The following is a 19,827-nucleotide window of genomic DNA, read 5'->3' on the forward strand; positions in this document are numbered from 1 at the left end:
TTCAGTTTGTGGACTTCTATAGAACAGCAATACCCCAAGATGCTCCCCAGCCCACAAAAGGGGTGTGTGGTCCAGTAAGAGGCCACTATCTAGGCCCCTTCAAAAGATTGACAGTGAACATTGAAATAGTAAAGGCTGTAAGTCCTACAGCAAAGAAACATGTGTATTCCAGCTGTCTGAAACTTAACCCTGACATTCTTTTAATTAGTATCTATTAACACCGTATTAGAATAATTGCCTTGTGTTTAGACAGAAGCCTGGTCAAGGCCTGCCCCCTCCTCCCAATCAGGTGATATGTACGCCACCTGCTGGTTTTATTGGGTATGAGGTCACTCACTCTGGAAGCTTCTATTTTCACTAAATGTACTCACAATCCAGAGTTCATTGTGAAGGTGCTCTTGGTTAGAGTTTTTCACATTTCACATACCAGGGACTGAGCAACATAACTTGCCATATTCAGTTACAAAAGGAAGTTTTTAGTGCAAGCTCTCAACCTGGAAGTCAGACCATATGAATCAGTACTGAATACCAGTGTCCAAGACAAGGAAGTGAGCATTTGATTAAATGTGAGCCAAGAATGAGTGCAAAGGCCTTCAGAATTCTTGGATGTTCTAGAGTAAATACCTATGATATGCTTACAAAGGCCTTTACAACTCTAGGACATTCTAAAGTAAATACCGATGAAAATAAATTTAATTAGTCTTTTCTATTTATTCTCTAATTTGAAGTCTAAGTTATTATAACAGACTTGTTCAGTATCTAATAGACTGATGAGCTAAGCTATAATTCCATCTACACCCAATATTAGACATTGTCGCTTAAATTGTTACATTTTACTACTCTTGATTCTTGAGGTTATAATTGTTTAAATTATATTGTAATTGATTTGGGGAGAAGAAATAAAAGTAATATATAGAACCAGAAATGTGGTAAGTTATGGTAAAGTACAATTATTTGTTTTGTAAAGAGTTTATACTACATATTCTTACAGACTACCTCATAATATAAGAAGAAAGTTTTAAAATATTTTCTACAAATAATCTTACACAATGTGTTCTATTTTCCTGTATCAAAACAATAAATATCACTAGCAGAGAGTTCTTTAAAACCTCCGTTTTGCCCCAATGGCTAAAGGTTTAAGCACATAAGCAGTTGCTACCTGACACTGGGTGGGCCAAAGAGAGAGGTCAGTCAATTTCCCCCTCTTCCACTCTTCACTTCATCTCGTCACAGCTAGATTCCTCAAGAGATCTCTAAAGAAATCCCTGCCTTCACAAGAGATCTCTAAAGAAATCCCTGCCTTCAACTCCATGAGCAAAGGCAGCTGGGTGTGCCAACACCTACTCTACTAGGGCTGTGGTTGGCAAACCGCGGCTTGCGAGCCACATGTGGCTCTTTGGCCTCTTGAGTGTGGCTCTTCCACAAAATACCACGTGCAGGCGCGCGTACAGTGTGATTGAAACTTCGTGGCCCATGCGCAGAAGTCGGTTTTTAGCCTGGGGCGAGTCTATTTTGAAAAAGTACTGTTGATATTTGGCTCTGTTGACTAATGAGTTTGCCGACCACTGTACTAGGGCAAAGGTGCCAAGGTCCAAACCTCAAAGTTAAGGAAATAACTTCCTATTTTTTAAAAATTTTTACACAATAAAGTGCATCAATTTTATTTTATTTTTTTAATTATATTTTTATTGATTTCAGAGAGGAAGGGAGAGGGAGAGAGAGAGAGAAATATCAATGATGAGAGAGAGAATCATTGATCAGCTACCTCCTGCACGCACCACACTGGGTATTCAGCCCCGCAACCCCGACTTGTGCCCTTGACCGGAATCAAACCCAGAACCCTTTAGTCCGCAGGCTGATGCTCTATCCAATGAACCGAACCAGTAGGGCCCTAATTTTAAATACTAGCAAATATTTGCAAATTATGCTATTCTCAAAGAAATATGCCCTTTGGTGTGTCAGCCTTGCTGTGAAAGGCTGTTTAGATTCAGCTCCTGGAGCAGTATTCCTAGTATTCAGAGATCAGTTTCATCAGAACGTGTAACAATATAAATACGCTGGTTTCCAGGCTTTTCCTCAGACCTGTGGTTTGTGAAAGTAGGGCTCAGTCCTCTGCATGTATAACGTGCCCCAGACAGAGGTGCTGGTCCAATCCCCTGTGGAGATTCTTTGTTCTTAGTGCTGATGATGGATCCGCTCAGAGTGGCTGATAGCGGTGAGGCACGACATCTGACCTTATAAGAATTCCACAGGTTACATGAATAAGTGCAAGGGTTGAGAACTGCTCCAAGAGATGGTTAAAGAAGGGGGGGAGGAACTGTTTGCCAATGGATTGTTTGTGAATGTGGAGAAAGACAGGCAAACATATTAACCAAATTTAGAGTAATTATTCGTGATGGATGCAGGAAATCATTCATGTGAATAAAAGATTGAATGCCATGACCTCTCAACCTAAAAAAGGTTCACAGTGACATTTCAGTGACCTGAATTCTTAACCCTGGCTGCTCTTTTAAGAAGCCTCTGGGAGTGAGCTGTTAAAAAATACCAACGCCTGGGTACTACTCCAGACCAATTAGATCAGAATCTTCAGGGGTGGGAAGAGGTGAGGCCTGAGCTGCCGCTTATCTTAACAGTTCCTGGGGCGACCTTGTGTGCAGCCAGCCTAAGCACCATCACTCTGTGACATAAACAGTTTGAGTCACCTGCTATTGTTACATCACAAGCAGTTCAGGTTCGCTTCCAGACCCGTTAGAAGAAATGAATGCTTGGCACTGTCCTATGATCTCTTGTTCCCACCTCTTAAACCACCGTCTTTAAGATTTACTGTTCTATTTATAAAAGCGGTTGCCACCTGCTTTCTTGCCATACTTTGTAGCAATATATTGCTTAGAAGAACAAAGGCCAGAAAGTTGAATAACTTACAAATTTGCTAGTTAAAATTGGGGGGCATGAGGGCAGGCCTGTCTGTGGAATCTGTTGCTTGGCAACTTTTGCCTAGCCCAGTCAATTACTTCTTGCCACTAAAAGGAAATTAACCCCTCATTATGCAGAGGGCTTGAGAAGTCACCCAGAGCAGGCCGTCCATAGCCATGTCGCACTTTCTCTACTTGACTCCACAAATTCTTCTGCCTTTTAGCCCTCTTACTTCTCAGGAGTTTGATCTGATCAGACGCAAGGCTGGGGCATCTTGGCAGAATGAAACGAGATGGTCAGATTCTTCTCTGACAACCTACAAGGGCAGTTACCGGAGGAAAGAACTGGATAAATCCACAAGCAGCCAATTTTGTTTGGAAGCGGGAAAGCAGAGGCCTGAGAGTCGCCAGTAAGATTTCTTTGTAATTTGCACCTGAATATGTCACTATAATAGGCAAGAATGCTATTAGAGAAAGAGGGTATTGTAAACCCAGAGAAAGTACTGCATATTTTCCTGCTGTAAATGTCAGTGGGAAGAAGAGCCTAAATGTCAGTTATCAGCTGAAATTATGATTGTCTTTAGCTTAGTGCTTGTAAAATTAGAACTAGGTACTCTTGAAAACATGAAAATATAAGCATTTTATTAAACTGTAGATATTTGGTGTTCTCTGCTCAGCAAAGTGGTGCTTAGTTTTACCACTTTTAGCTGAAAAATTCCCCCAGAACAGGAAGAAAGTTGACTAATCCTCCTTTGCTCTCCATTTCCTAATGTCTATCAATAATTGCAGTGTTGAGGGCCCGAAACACAGTTTCCAAATGTTTGCTCTCAGTCAAGCCCTATGTTGAGTCCCACCAAAAAAAAAAAAAAAAAAGTATTTTCAGTTTAATATGGTAACTGAAACCACAGAGCTAAGTAATCAGCACAGGGAGGGAGATGCTATCAGTGAGGGGCAGTTGTGAGAAAGATCTCAGTGAAGCAGGTTTTGGCGAGCTGGTCTGGAAAGTGGGGAAACCACCCTGCCGGAGGGAGGGTGCACAGAGGGAAAGGAGTGTTTAGTCCCCAATATAATCAGAGAGCTGCAGGAAACTTACATGGAGATGTGGGAAAACACGAGGACTCATGATGAAAGATGTCCCTCTGTGTGTTACTTGTCAACTATCTTGTCCAAATTCTGGAAATCTATTTGAAAAATCAATTGGCTTATTGGCTCTGACTTGAGATGTGAGGACTCACTCAACTAAGACCCTAATAAATATTAGTTATATTGCCTTCCAGGGCTCTTCAAATGATCAAAACAATGCTTAAAGCTCAGATGTCTCAGAAAGGCTACCGACTGGGGGCCTTTTTTGGTTTATTCCACAGTCTCTGCATCTCTAATAGCTCTCAAGTATGTTGATACTTCAATTAATTTGGGAAGCACCTTGGCTAATTCTGTGAATTTCAAGGCATCTCTTGGCCAGATCGGGGAATCTTTCCAGTACTGCTGGGGTCCACTCTGAAAACAAATAGTTTGAAAGCTGGTATCCTGCCGGGGTCCAACCCCAGCAGGTCCAGGGGTCCCCAAAGGTGTGGACGGAGTCGGCGAAGAAGGAATGACACGGAGACAGTGTTCAGTTGATCAGCAGCCTAGCCAGGATCTCTAGCCAGGATCTCCAGCCAAGTTCTGGTCTGGATCTCCAGCGAAGTTCTGGTGTTTATTGTCTTGTTACATCCGTATTTATACCAGTTGATTTTAATCCTGGCAATTTCTATTGCAAAGGTTAGGGCGTTTCTTATCTCCATTCCAGGGAGTAAAGATTATGTAGCTTAAGCGTGATTGTAGTTAAAGTGATTAACTACCCGCCTGGCACTTAGTTAAGGAGTTTTATCCCCTCCCTGACTTCAGGGAAAAATCCCTACCTGGGGAAACAACCTTTCTCGGAGAGGTGACCTTGGTTAAAACACACAGCGCTAAGGGGAGCAAACATATTAAGAACAGTATGCTATATACGCCAGGTCCCTTGAAACATATGCTGTGCAGATGTTTCTTTCCTGCAGCGACTGTGTCAAGCAGCAAGGATGGACCGGCTTCTGGCAGTATCCAAGTAGATAAATAGTTTGAAAGCTGCTATCAGAGTAGGCAAGAGTTAATAAATAGAAAAAATGCAGAAGTAGCTAGTGAAAATGTACAGAACTTGGAACTTCTTTCTTATTGAGATCATTATGTGAATCATTCCAACCAAGGTGCCCTGTGACATTGCAAACCACAAAGAACACAAGCTTGCGAGGTTCACCTGTTTTTTTGGAACCTCAGAAATGTAAATACATCCTTTGCAGAATGGCTGCTTATTCTGTTACAGGCTAAGCCACAGCAAGGGTTATGAATGAAGATGGAGGGCAGATTCAGCTCATTTGGAAAGTGCTGGTTATAGTTTAAATTTGCTTTTAAAAAAATCTTTCTCTTGGTTAATTTTAGCCCCAAAGACTAATGTCTTGAGTTAGGAGCAAAAGCTGTTTGATTAAAATTTGGGAAAGCCATGAAGAGACATTTTTACTCTGCTATAAAATCAGATGGTCCAAGGGGGATTACTGAATAAAATATGAAGTGACTGATCATTTAAAATGTTAGGTCATGTTAAAGTATATAAAACATAATATTTTTTTTCATCACATACATTGGATACCCATATTGTGCAAGATGGAGCAAAGGTGGTCATTTGGTTCTGAACCAGTTTTAACAGCAAGTATGTAAAATTCATAACCACGCAGGAAAAAAAAGCTCCTGCCTTTTGGGAGCGTGGAAGTGAGTGTGGTACAAAACTTACACTACTATGGAATATTGGTATCAATTCCAGTTGTCTGCCGAGGTTAAAATAAGGGAAAAGTTGCATTTTGAAATTCCTAAGACAAAAGTATGGCACAAGGATCAATTTTTAGGCCTTGATGCTCTGTTTATTTATTAAATTATTCATTTATTCATTCATTAATCAAATATTCTTTAAGATCCTACTTTGTGTGTAGGGCTTTTTAGTCTAGATGCTGGGGCTGGGGCTGGGGCTGTGATGAAACATCCGTGGGCCTTGTCTTCATGGAGCCTACAGTCTGGTGAGGGAGCAGCCACCTGGAAACAAGCCGTCTGTGCTTTGAAGGAAAGGAATGGGGAAGTTGGTTAAAAAAAAAGAAGATGGGTGGCAATTTCTCACAAAACTAAGCACAGTCGCACTATAAGACCTGGCAGTCACGCTCCTAGGTATTTACCTCACTGATTTGTAAATTTCTGTCTGCACAAAACCCTACACATGCATGTTTATAGAACCTTGGACACATGATGCTAACTGAAAGGACCAGACACAGAAGACAAATACCACATGATTCTATTTGTAGGAGGGACCTGGAGGAGGCAAATGCCCATAGACAGAAAGTAGAATACAGGTCCCCAGGGGCTGGTGGGGAGGAAGGAACGGGAAATTATTATTCAAGAGGCACAGAGTTTCTGTTGAGGATGATGAAAAGTTCTGGAGATGGTACTAGTAACGGTTGCACAACACTGTGAATGTGCTTAATGCCACTACATTGCACATTTAAAGGTGGCTAAAATGGTAAATTTTATGTTATGTCCATTTTATAATACCTTGGGAAGGACAGGACTTCCAGAATGCAATCCTCCATAAAAGCAAAAAAATTCTGGAAAAAAATATTGTCAAAATCACCTCTTTCAAAATTAATCAAAGGTGTGCAGCAATCTGAGGAGTGTTTTCCAGGAAATCTGCAAAGCTTTGGTAAGAACAGCAGGGTTTTTGGCATAGAAACTTGGCCACTCTCATCCCCTTGATCGTTCTTGAGAATAATGGTTCCTACACATGTTTGATCATGAGAATGATCCATTTTGTTGAAAATGATGATTTTTAAGCCACTCCCCTTAGAAAGTCTGATTATGAGGCACCAGTGAACCTGTGTAACGAAAGTTGACTTAAGGGGCGTGCAGGATTATGGTTGGGAGTGTGGAAAGGGGAAAAGAGGAAGCAAAAGTTTCAGAAATTAAATGAAAAGATGAGCAGAGATCCCTCTGAAGTCCATAGGCTGTGACTTCTAAGTCCATAAACTTATAACCTGTTTCTTCTGTTTGCTTTCTTCAGGATGTCATCGCCAAGGGCCTCTGCCCACAGCCCCACCCTCTGCAGGGCTGATCCCCAAGACACTGCAGGTGATAAAGGTAGGTGCAGCCATCAGCCTGACCAGACCCTTTGGCAGGGCTGCCCTCATTGTAATTTCTAGGTTCTTGATTTGAGTCCATATGGTTTCCATTGGCTGACGACAGACAAGGTGTCTTCAGGAGGAAAATGAACGTATTCTACTCTGGGTCTGTCACTCCAAAAAATGACAGTTACTTTAGGGAAACCTTTTCCTCCTCCAATTAGTCCCCAAATGTAACTGGGCCAGAGCATGGAGCTCTAGGTAATGTAATCTGAGCTTTCCTGGGTGCATCAAAGAACTAAGAAGAGAAACCAAAACTGTAAACCACCAGCTAGTAAATGGTATTTGCTCACCTATAACCACCGCCACCCTGTTTTAGTTAAATTAGGGTAACGCTGGCTGCTATAATCGATAAACCTCCAAATTCCAGGGACTAACACAAGAAAATGTATTCTTTTCTTTACTTAAAGGCAAATATGGGGGTTTTGCAGGCAGATCTTCCACATGGTGATTTAAGGGTACAGACTTCATTCATCTTGGGATTCCACCATCCCCTGGGACCCTGGAGTCCTTTGACTCTAGCTGGCAGGTGGAAATGGCATGCATCTCTCACACTCACATTCCAATGGGAGAAGTAGTCACCGGTCTCTATCTAGATGCCGAGGAGTTCAGAAATGGATTCCTCCTGGGGCAGCACCTCCTGGTACCAGCCACACACACTGCAAAGAAATAGCTGGCCATCCTGCTGCACACTCTGATTCTGAGGAAGAAACAATAGGCTTTTCTCATATAACTTCCATCTCAGGGTTAAATCTTTGAAGGTTTAATAAGACTAATGTCATTTCAAATGAGAATTGTGTAGCACTTTAGGAAACTTTCTGGAAATACCTTTTTGCTGTCGTATTTAAAGCTTGAAGAGGTACGTGTGTTGGGAGGGGTGTGAGAGGTGAAAAGAGCTACCCTGCAGCCCTATGGGGTTTTCTCCAGTAATGGAGATAAAGGTTTATAACGGCTGCCTGGGACGATCATTGTTCTGCTGGCTTTCCTAATGAAATTGGACTTTTATGGTACTAGCATGTTTGAGATGGGTATTATGCATTCCTCTGTGGTTTGTTGAGGCAAAAGGACAGGACAGCTAACCATTTGTGCAGTTGTTAAAATCAGGAAAGACTTACTTTCTCCCCTCTGCAGTAATGAACATAAAATTGAAACACACTACATCGTTGAGAGACAAGACTGAGCTGGGGTCCAGGAAATTAAACAGCCTGGTCACATCATTCATTGTAAGCTAAGGTGACAGCGCATCTGATCTGAGTAGCACCAAGTACAATCCTATTACATTTATATTCTATTTGTGCCCTTCAGAATTCTGATTAACCCGCTGATCACCTGTGCCCTGGGGGAACTGAGAGCCAGCAGTCCCACAGTCAGATGGGGGAAGGGAGGGGAGTATTTCAAGGGTAGTAACAGGAGCAGCCAAGGCAATAATTTACCTCTGTATGACAGGTATGACTTTGTTTTCCTATCCTCTCCCGTTTTTATGGTGAAGTGTTGGCAGGAGGAAATGACGTAAGTGTATATATTCATAATGATGACTTCTTAATAGATTTCTCCCAGATGGCTTTTTTCACTCTCTTCAGGTGGTCATTTTGATTTAAATGGTAGCTACAGCAGGTCCCCGGATAATGTGTCGGTCAATGTCGTTTCCTGATAACGTTGATGAGATGCTGTAGGAACTTCCTCTTGCTTATATGAATCCGCCTCCAGCAAAACTGGTTTTGTTATACATCGTTTCACTTAAAGGTTCAGAACCGCTATCCACAGAGTTAATGAGGACTTCCTGTACTCGTTTCATTAAGAGGTGACAGTGTATCCAGGCAGAGTTATGTCATCTGGCCACAAGATAACTTCTCCTTGTGCTTCTTTTGTATTTTTTCTTTCTTTTCTAAAAAACATTTTTATTGATTTCAGAGAGGAAGGGAAAGGGAGAGAGAGATAGAAACATCAATGATGAGAGAGAATCATTGTTGGCTGCCTCCTGCATGCCCACTACTGAGGGCCGAGCCCACAACCGGGGCATGTGCCCTGACCAGGAATTGAACCATGTCTTTCTGGTTGATAAGTCAATGCTCAACCACCGAACCACACTGTCTGGGCTCCTTGTCCTTCTTTTCAATTTTCATTGTTTAATGTTTGGATGATCAACTTTAATCTAATGAAAGGAGTTAAAGCATGAAGCCACGGGTCAAATTATCAACACAGGCCAACTTTATAAATATGCTAACCACTGGTGGAAAGTGGTCTGTTGATGGTCTCTTTGTAGAAATGTATCTATTCATATGAATATGCAAATCAGATGGGCAGGGCTTATGTTTGATTCTCGAGGTTATCACAGCAAAAAAGTTCTCAAATTCCTTCTCACAACTGCCTTCCAGACAATCAGTAGTATTTGTTCTGCCCACCTGAAGGTGGCTTTCCTTTTGCATTCCATCAATTTCTTTCCAATTTTTTTATTTGGCTGTGGTTTTCCCCTCCTATGGCCCCAGCATATGCTCATCTTTTATATTTAAAGAACGAAGCAATAGCTAATAACTATAAAAGCCAAGTGTCGTAAAACTGCAGTACAACAAACAGAAATTGATACACCATTCAACTGTGCATTTACACTCTGCAAAGACAGATTCTAGCAAGTTGTGTTCACTCCCAAAGCTTCTCTCCAGCAGAAGCCATTTATGAGGAGCATGGCTCAACGCAGGCTGGCGGAGCGGGGGCAGCACTCACTGGCCGCCCCGTCTCTTCTCTTGTTCTTAGCGCTGTCCCTGTGTCCCACGCCTGCACCCCTCCAAGACGAACCCAAGTTACCCTTGCAAAAGGCTACATGGGCCTCTTTTATTCTTGCCGGCCCAGGAGGTGTAATATGTGCCAGGGAAGAGGTTTGAAATCGTGCGACCGCATCAAAGCCCAGGCGTGACCATATGTGTAAGATCTCCTTGGGAGAGTCCCTGACTACAGGGAACACATTCCAAGGGTCTGAAGCGGCGCCCTGGAACCGTTTTTGTTTGTTTGTTTGTTTGTTTTTGGCATATACGCTTTTACAAGGATGACAGTGCACAGGAGAATATGGGCGAGAACCAAATCATATTCCAGGAGGCGACATCGATATGGTTTGTCATGTTACTTCAAGAGCGTTTGTGTCCATTTTTAACACCCCTTTCCTTCCCTCCCTCTATCCCCACTTTTTATTTCTCTGTGAAGCCTTCTCCGAACCTCGAAAGGCTTCTAAAAGCAAAAGAGCTCGCCAGGCTACCCACCAATTATGCCTTCACACGGGGGAAGCTTAAAGCCTAAACAAGCCGATGTGACTTCTGTTTCCCATTGCACTTGCCATCAGCCTTTTCCCTCACCAAGGCCTTTCAGGTCTGTCATGTCTGTGCCCCTGCCTATCTTTCCAGGGTCATGCTGCGTCTTTCCTCCCTTCCGCTCACTCTCTTCCAGTTACCGTGGCTTCTTTTAATAACTTGAAACTGAAGCTTAAACGTGGGGCCACCAGGGAAGACTCACCTCCCCCGCAGAGACCAGGGCAGACCCCGGAATGGACGCTCCCCCTCACACAGAAACCTAGCTCTCATCTGTGTGTGTGTGTGTGTGTGTGTGTGTGTGTGTGTGTGACTCCACAAGGTCCTGCCTCTGTCAACTGAGTTGTTTCTCCCTGAGGCTCCACACTTCCCACTCCCACCATATGCCCGGGGACAGGGACGTTCTTGCCCTTTCTCCGCCACCTCCCACGCCCGTTGCCTGGTGGGGACTGACTATCACCTCCCTCTGTCCAGGCCCTCCCAGTCCACTCTGGTGAGGGCAGAAGAGGGCTTTTCGGGCTTTGGCATGTGTGTCTTCGCTGTCTGTTCCCAGGGCCACACTGGTTTGCCTTCCACTGATCACAGAGAGAAGCTGCCCCTGTGGGATGGCTGTGGACGAGGAGGGCCCGATGGGCAGGGTGCCCTCACTGGAACGTGCCCTCTTCCCTCCCCCTCCCACTCCTCCCTCTTACCCTCACCGTGGAGCTTGACAAGCGTGGTGGCCGGCCAGGGCATGCAGTGAGGGAACGAGGTGACTTAGAACAAGCCCCACTCGCCCTGGGGTTCCCACATTCACTGCTGGTGTGGGGGCTGTCACAGCAGAGAGACCTTTGGATGCTGGCTTTAGTTTGTTTTCGGGCTAATTTGCATGCCTTGCTGTGGGAAGTGCATACATTTCTTTTAAACTACAGAAAAAAAATAAAGCTCCCATTGGCCACCAGGAAATCTAGAAAGCCTGGTAAGCAGTTTGCCTGGGACTGAGGTCCTCACCCCATTAAAATGACAGATATGCTGGGTGACTGCCAGCAGGCTCTGGAGAATCCCTGAAGCGATGCACACCCCCCCACCCCCCCCACCCCCCACACACACCCTGACCCAGGAATACCAACCTCCCTCTCAGGGGTCGGGAACTTTGCTTTGCAATCTCTATTTTGAATTAGGAAACCATCTAATAAATGGTTAAATGTGTTTGCCAGAAAATATTCAAGTCTAAGGCAACAGTTTCCAAATTCCCTGCAGAGATTGGACACAAGGGGACACTGGCAGCCGAGCCTGTTGTGAAGAAGGTCACCAGATGCCATCTGTCACCGTGTGCACTTCACTGTTCAAGCATCACTCCCACCAGGAGGTGGCTGCGTGTGCTTTGCATGTGAACTTTTTTTTTCTTCTTTTTTTTTAAAAAAAAAAGTAGTTTGGCCATGTCTTTCATAATCAAAGGCGAGCATCTTTTTTAAAAAAGAATCCTTATTGTAGAAAGTGTTACATATGCCCCCTTGCCTGGGAACTTAAAGGGAGTGCGGCAGTGGGCAGTGCAGTGACTTTGGTGGGCTCCTGTGAGCAAGCCCCGTGTCTGCCTACCGGGCGGGCTGGGGTTAGGCGAGGAGAAGAGGAGAAGAAGGCAAAGCATTGTTTTAGGTATGTCCTTGGTTGTGGCTCACATGTAGTTGGGATGTTGCTGGCCGGTTTTCCTAATCTTTTCCTGCCTTGCTTTAGCCATCTATAAAATACAATAGCACTCCTTCTTTACCTGCAATTGTGAAATTAAGGCTGATGAATGACTGTCTTACTCTTTTACTCACAACTTAAAATTTTTTTTAACCCATAGAGAAGTTGAAGGAGTAGTACAAACAGTATTCACCTACTCTCACCTAGATTTACCAGTTGTGAGCATTTTGCCACATTTGTTTATATGTAGTTTTATGTCAGTCTCTCTCTATTGATGCTTATATAGACTTCTTTGCTGAACTATTGGGGGTAAATTACAGACATCAAAACAGTATGCCCTTCAATACTTCAGCATGTGCCTCCTAAGAGTAAAAAGTTCTCTTACAGAACAATGATACTATTATTACACTTAAGAAACACCACTCCATATTGACAGAAAACTTTTTAAAAACCTAATATACAGATCATTAAATGCCTTTGTCTTTAAAATCTATTGGAGAAGATTTTCTGTATCATCTACCCAGTGGTTAGCACCTCCTGGTTTTTTTGTTTTTTTTTAAAAAATATATTTTATTGATTTTTCACAGAGAAGAAGGGAGAGGGATAGAGAGTTAGAAACATCGATGAGAGAGAAACATCGATCAGCTGCCTCCTGCATGCCCCCCAGTGAGGACGTGCCCACAACCAAGGTACATGCCCCTGACCGGAATTAAACCTGGGACCCCTGATTCCGCAGGCCGACGCTCCATCCACTGAGCCAAACCGGTTTGGCAACCTCCTGGTTTGGCAACCTCCTGGTTTTAAGGCAGTTTAAAAAATCGGATGAAAGCTCTGTGCCCTTACCTTCGGAAAAATATCTATAAGGACACCCGGGTCCCTCTGGGTGACCATGGACTCTAGGTTAAGTGTTGTTAATCTTTGATCTAAAGTCTCCTCTTTTGTGTACGTACAGTGTAAGATCACATACTCAGAAAGATAAGAATAGTTTGTCTTCGCTTTCCAGCATTATGTTCTGTGTTCATGAGGCTCCATTTCACGAAACTCAAAATTTCAAGGAACTCAGATATGGGTAGGCGGGAGATCATATTATCCCGATTCTGTGAAACGGACACGGAATCTCAAATACAGCTGCGAGCTGTGCTGTGACAGACACCCCAGAGGTGGACTAACCAGTTAGAAAATCTAGAAGAATACTTCCAGACTTGAGCTTCTCCAATTCTGGAAGAGCCCATGGTCACCAAACCACACTTGCTTTCCTGATAACTTACTTTAAGAAACCAAATACCTGTAGCATCCCATCAGGGTGGGCACATTGAAGGGCCTACTACATAAAGGTGGACTATGTTGGCAGTTACTAACACTGTTGTTTTTATCCACAAAATCACCCAGTTTGATTACAGTTTTAAGACAAGAAAGTGGAAGCACGGAGGTGGATGCACACCAGCAAACTAGGATAACATTAGATGTCCTTTTGGAAAAGGTTAGCTGGAACTGCCAAGGTCAAGTTGCACTGTGGGCTCTATTTTGTCAACTGAGCACTCACAAGGAAAAAAAAAATCATTAGCTAACCATACTTCAACATATGTGAGCTTGCTGGTGTTCCTTCCTCTTCATAAGCAGGCTACGAACGTGAGAGGCATTTCTAGCTCAGTTAGAAAAATGACCGATGGACATAAATGTGTAAATCCCACATGCAAAGGTTTAGCAAAAAAAATCTAATGCCTCTCTTCTCCATAATCTACCAGATGCCTCAATATTACTCTCTGTAAAACTCTAATATAGTGTCATTTCATTTACTAACTAATGATTATCTCATATAACTTTTTAACAGAAGGTGACAAAGAACTAGTTAAAGCCTCTGGCAGGATGATAGGATTTATAAAGGTTAACAGAGCTTTGAAAGGCTAAGGATTCATGACCAATGGAATAATCAGAGTTAATCGTGCAATATAAACTTCTTGTCCACCAGCTTTCACTATAGGTGGGTCTTTCTTGAATTTAGCTAAATAATTGTTGGGCTCTTTATTTGACTTTAGTTTAAGATATTTTGTTTTAAAAAGCATCACTGTAAAATAGCACAATCACAATGAGTATTTGACAAGTGCTATTCCGTTTCCTTGACTCAACCCTAATGACCAGGCCCCATCATGTTATGCCAACAAACCCCCCCCCCCTTTTTGATCAGTTTTTATTTGTTTTAATCAAATTAAGATTTTGAGAGAACTCAACATGATTCGTCATTAGGGAAATGCAAATTAAAATCGCAATGCGCTACCTCTTCACATCCATAAGAATGATTCTGATCACAAAGACAGTAACAAGTGTTGGTGGGGCTGTGGAGAAACTGGAACCTTCATTCATTGGCTGTGGGGATGTAAAATAGTACAGCCATTTTGGGAAACACGTTGACATTTTCTTTAAAAGTGGAACAAATTTACCATAGGATCCAACATTTCCACACGTAGGTATTTACTTTCTTTTATCCAATAAAAATGAAAACATATGTCTACACAAAGACTTCCCACATGAATGTTCACTACATCATGATCCATACGAGTCCATATTGGAAATAACTCTTATGTCCATCAACTGGTAAGTGGATAACAAAATACGGTCTATTCAGACAATGGAATACCACTCATCAATAAAAAGGAATAAAATACTAAAAAGCTGCAATGTGGATGGGCCTCAAATACATGATGAGTAAAAGAAGCCAGACATGAAAGACCACATGATGTATGATTCCGTTGATATAAAGTGTCCAATAAAGGCAAACCTATACAGAAAGAAAGTGGGTGAGTGGTTTCCCTGGGACTGGAGAGAGTAAAGGAGATTAGCCATAAGGGGGCATGAGGGATCTTATTGGGATAATGAATATGTTCTACTACTAATTTATGGTATTATGGTGACAGTTGCATAACTTGACATATTTACTCAAAATCATTGACACATACACTTAAAATGGGTGGGTTTTATGGTATATAAGTTATATATATCAACTAGGAACTTAATCTGCCAGGGATAAAATATACACCAGAGCTGCTTTAGACCTTGAGAAAATTTTATAGCCCCAGAATTTCAGCATGGTCTTGGTTCGCTCCGATGCTAAGAGTTTAAGCTGCGTATCATAGAGAATGTTCCAGGCAGAGAAATCTTTACCCCAACCTGTGGTCCTGCATGTAAGGAGCTTGGAAATCATCACTCCATCCTGGTAACAGGGACAAAGCTGAACAGACTGAAAAATCAGCAACTCTTCTCAGATCATTAAGAGAGCGGTGGACCCAGGGCAACCACTCTGCCCAAAACTGGAGAGACAGGAGCCACAGGAGACTCACCCGCTACCAGCCAGGGCGGGAATATCGGAACTGTAATTGACAAACTGCTGGAGGCTCAACATGGACAAGCCTGGGAGTTAAAAACTCCAGGGGGACCCAGGCAGGGGGGAGTCCCTACAGTATTGTAAGATTAACTTCCAGGAACTCGACCAGGATCCTAGAATAAACATCAGAGAAAAATCACCTTTGTGTTTCCAGCAGAGGGAGGGGAAAGGAGCCATTTTGAAACATTTCAGACACTGTTCTTAATGAGGTCTGCCCTCAGGAGAAACTAGGCAACCAGAACTTGATCTGCCAGGGTGCCATCACAGCGTAACTGGCTGGGGAAGGGGAACACCCACCTCCAGCCCACTCTAACTATCCGGCTCCACCTAAGAGGGGAGGGAAAACAAGCACTGGTTCTCAGTCCAGAGGCACAGGCCACTTGAGACTGAGACCTAATCATAGGGTCCCGTCAGGAAAACCTCATAGAGAAAGCCAAAGGGCATTTGGAACGGAATTATTCTGATGACATTTTTAATTATAATCTCATAATTTCAGTGTCTCCTTAGCTGTTATCAGCACCACTTTCATTTTAAAATAAAATTAAAATGTGTACCATACTGCCCTGGCTGAGTAACTCGGTTGGAGCATCATCCCGATAGCACCAAGGTTGTGGGTTCGAGCCAGGTCAGGGCATCTATACAAGAATCAACCAGTGAATGCATGAATGACTGGAACAACAAATCTCTCTCCCTCTCTTGCACACAAATACAATAAATAAATTTAAAAATTAAAAAAATAAATGTGTTCTTTTATTCAAAAAACGTGTTACACCCCTCCCCCCCAAAACCCCAGAATGTTTACTATTAATTAACTCTTAGTCACAGTTTTGTCTTCCCTGACTCTTACTTTTCTGTTAGTCAGATTCTAAAAGGAAATAAGTGATGTGAGTACTATTTGTTGGGAGTGTAGGAAATTTTATGTTCTAACACTGGGTTTAAGCCTGGTTTCTCCTCTTTGTTTGCATGCAGGACTATTCCCTCATATCACCAGTTCCTTTAAAAAGCCACATGATGTCAAGCACAGAGTGGTAAGTCCAACATTCCTCAATGATCATTTACTTGTAGAGAGCTTAAACGATGGCACACCATTGCTCCTAGGGGAAATGCAGGGTCAGTTTCCCATGAGCCTCTGCTCACAACATTTTCATTAACTGAACAATACGTAAATTTGTTTTATGTGTGTTTCTGTTCAAAGACACCTTATTGAATATATATTGTTGATTCATTGAACTTACAGCCAACAGCACTATAATTCATGCCTAAGTGAAAATTATATAACACGTATTTTCTCTGTAAGGCACATCACAGCCTTCTTGTGCTGAGAACACTAGACAGCACTGAGTGGGGGGCAGTATAAACAAATAAATCAAGAACAAAAAGCATAAAAGTTTAGAAAATAGGGCACTAAATAGATCCCAACAAGAACACTTGTTTGCAGCATGAGAGCTGCAACAAGAGGGGAAAAGGTGTCCTGTTGTCTGACCTTGACTGAGAAGGTGCATGTCAAGTGACTCAAATTGTTTGCCTCTCTGTGCATGTCCTTGAAAGACCTCAAAAGTGCTGGGAGTATTAACTTGGGGTTACAAATAAATTTTAATGAGTAGGCAAACTCACAAATATGAAATCCATGAATAGTAAGCATTGATGGTATTCATTTCCTCTGCCCATTTTCCTATTAGGATGTTTAGCTTTTCTTATTGATTTGTATAAGCTATTTGCATATTGGGATAGAACTCTTCTGCCGATCCTATTTTATAAATAATTTCCCCAATTTTGTCTTTCCCTTTTACTGTTAGTGTCTGTTATTATAATGGCTTTTGGCAACAGTACCAAAGGGCCTTTTGAATGGGGAGGACAATGCTGGAAAAGGACTTTGGTTACATTTCTATGGTTGGGAAAGTGATTGCTAGTTTATTTTTATCTCTCTTCACAGGCACACCAGATTCTGTTTCGTGATCTTTCTTCAGTGACCCCAAATTATGAAAAACCATGTAAGTCCTACCCTAAACCATCACTTTGTATTCATGTCCTGCCTTTATTTTATTATTTTTAAATGTACTTTCATATACATTTTACCAAGATTCACCAATTCTTTTTTTTATTCTTTATTTTTTTTTAAAAAATATTTTTTATTGATTTCAGAGAGAAAAGAAGAGGGAAAGAGAGATAGAAACATCAATGATGAGAGAGAATCATTGATCGGATGCCTTCTGCACAACTCACATTGGGGATCAAGCCTGCAACCTGGGCATGTGTCCTGACCAGGAATCAAACCATGACCTCCTGGTTCATAGGTCGATGCTCAACCACTGAGCCACGCTGGCCAGGCTGCCTTTATTTTAATTATGATCTTCATCTGATATTTTTCATCCCATTCTGAGTCTGAGGCCGGTTAAGGTCTTTTGCATTTCTGCCTCCTTCCCTGTCACCACATGTGACTTCATTGTCCCTCTCCTGACAATAAGGACGGTAGGATGCAGAAATGAAGGAGGGAGAAACCCCAGAGATGTGCCAGCGCAGCTCTGAAAAGAGCAAGCATGAGAAGGTGGTGGTGGTGGCAGAGGTGGGGGTGTGGTAGACTATAGGGAAAGACTTGAAACTATTAATTAAAAAAGGTTTGGGAAAATCAGTAAACTTGATTTGTTCAGACTCTTGGAGCTTCTGTTTACTGTAAGCACTTACCCCCTGGCTGTCTTTGTCTTCACGCTAGATGTGAGAATGAAAAAGCCAGCATCCAAGAACCTGGTGAAGGCCAATCAACGGACAGTCTTCCTGAGATGTGTAAGAATCTTTTTACCTCTCACCCAACAGTGGGTCCCCAGGGTAGTGCCAGTGGGTGTGCCTGTTGGTGTGGCAGTGCGGGTGTTAGCGTGTGTGTGTGTACTTAGCATTGGAGCGAAGGTATTCCCTAATTTACATTCAAGTGACAAAGGCATGTAGACTGTTCTGAGAAGCGGTCTGCCTTAAAGCACTGTGAACATTTCTTGTCTCCAGCTTTCCAGTGGGAAGCAAGCTGCAAAGGGGATTGGAGTTTCTCTTGTAGTGTTCAAATTTCCACCTGTGATTGGCTGGGTCCTGCCTCTTGCAAACAAGGCATTAAGTTCTCAGACTGTCCTCCCCTGGGGGACCCACACGGGTGCCTCGTGTCCTGGACGCACACTCTTTTTTTAAAAATATATTTTATTGATTTTTTAAAGAGAGGAAGGAAGAGGGATAGAGCGTTAGAAACATCGATGAGAGAGAAACATCAATCAGCTGCCTCCTGCACACCCCTCACTGGGGATGTGCCTGCAACCAAGGTACATGCCCTTGACTGGAATCGAACCTGGGACCCTTGAGTCTGCAGGCTGACGCTCCATCCACTGAGCCAAACTGGTTACGGCTGGGCGCACACTCTTCATGTGGCTGTTCTGGCACCTGGCATCTACTGTCCCCATGCCCCCTGACATGGCCCTCTAGAGCAGGGGCTGCTCTGTCTTGCCTGATCAGACTTTCTTAAAGCCCATTAATTTTTTTTAAATTTAAATTCTTTACCATGTAAAGTATTACTTAAGTCTCCTTTTTCCCCCATTGACCTCTCCCCGGCCGCCCCCACCCCCCAGCATATGCCCTCACCCCCGATCTGTGTTCATTGGTTATGCTCATATGCATGCATACAGGTCCTTTGGTTGATCTCTCATCCTCTCACCCCCCACCTTCCCTCAGAGGTTGGACAGTCTGCTTGATGCTTCTATAACTCTGGTTCTATTTTTGTTCATTGGTTTATGTTGTTCATTATATTTCACAAATGAGTGAGATCGTGTGCTATTTATATTTTTCTGACTGGCTTATTTCACTTAACATAATGCTCTCCATTTCCATCCATGCTATGGCAAATGGTAAGAATTCCTTCTTTTTTTACAGCAGTGTAGTATTCCATTGTGTAGATATACCACAGTTTTTTAATACACTCGTCTGCTGATAGGCACTTAGGCTGTTCCCAAATCTTAGCTATTGTAAATTGTGCTGCTATGAACATAGGGGTGCATATAGCCTTTCTGATGGGTGTTTCTGGTTTCTTGGGATATATTCCTAGAAGTGATTACTGGGTCAAATGGAAGTTCCATTTTTAATTTTTTGAGGAAACTCCATGCTGTTCTCCACAGTGGCTACACCAGTCTGCATTCCCACCAGCAGTGCAAGAGGGTTCCTTTTTCTCTGCATCCTCACCAGCACTTGTTTGTTGATTTGTGGATGATAGCCATTCTGAGAGGTGTGAGATGGGACCTCATTGTCGTTTTGATTCGCATCTCTTGGGTGATTAGTGACTTTGAGCATGTTTTCACATGTTTCTCGGCCTT

At 42.7% G+C, this 19,827-nt stretch overlaps 1 protein-coding gene across 1 annotated transcript; it reads left to right on the top strand.

Annotated features, from left to right (window-relative positions):
* The first annotated feature begins 3,089 nt into the window (after window positions 1–3,089).
* CUNH4orf51 (chromosome unknown C4orf51 homolog) lies at window positions 3,090–19,006 on the top strand. Its single transcript, XM_036314004.1, is given in 9 exon segments — window positions 3,090–3,322; window positions 7,030–7,106; window positions 16,457–16,515; window positions 17,421–17,478; window positions 18,198–18,268; window positions 18,482–18,605; window positions 18,608–18,632; window positions 18,855–18,906; window positions 18,908–19,006. Coding segments are annotated over 9 exon segments (798 nt in total).
* Window positions 19,007–19,827: the final 821 nt, after the last annotated feature.

Source organism: Myotis myotis, unplaced genomic scaffold (assembly GCF_014108235.1).
Source record: "Myotis myotis isolate mMyoMyo1 unplaced genomic scaffold, mMyoMyo1.p scaffold_m19_p_6, whole genome shotgun sequence".
Taxonomy (NCBI): Eukaryota; Metazoa; Chordata; class Mammalia; order Chiroptera; family Vespertilionidae; genus Myotis; species Myotis myotis.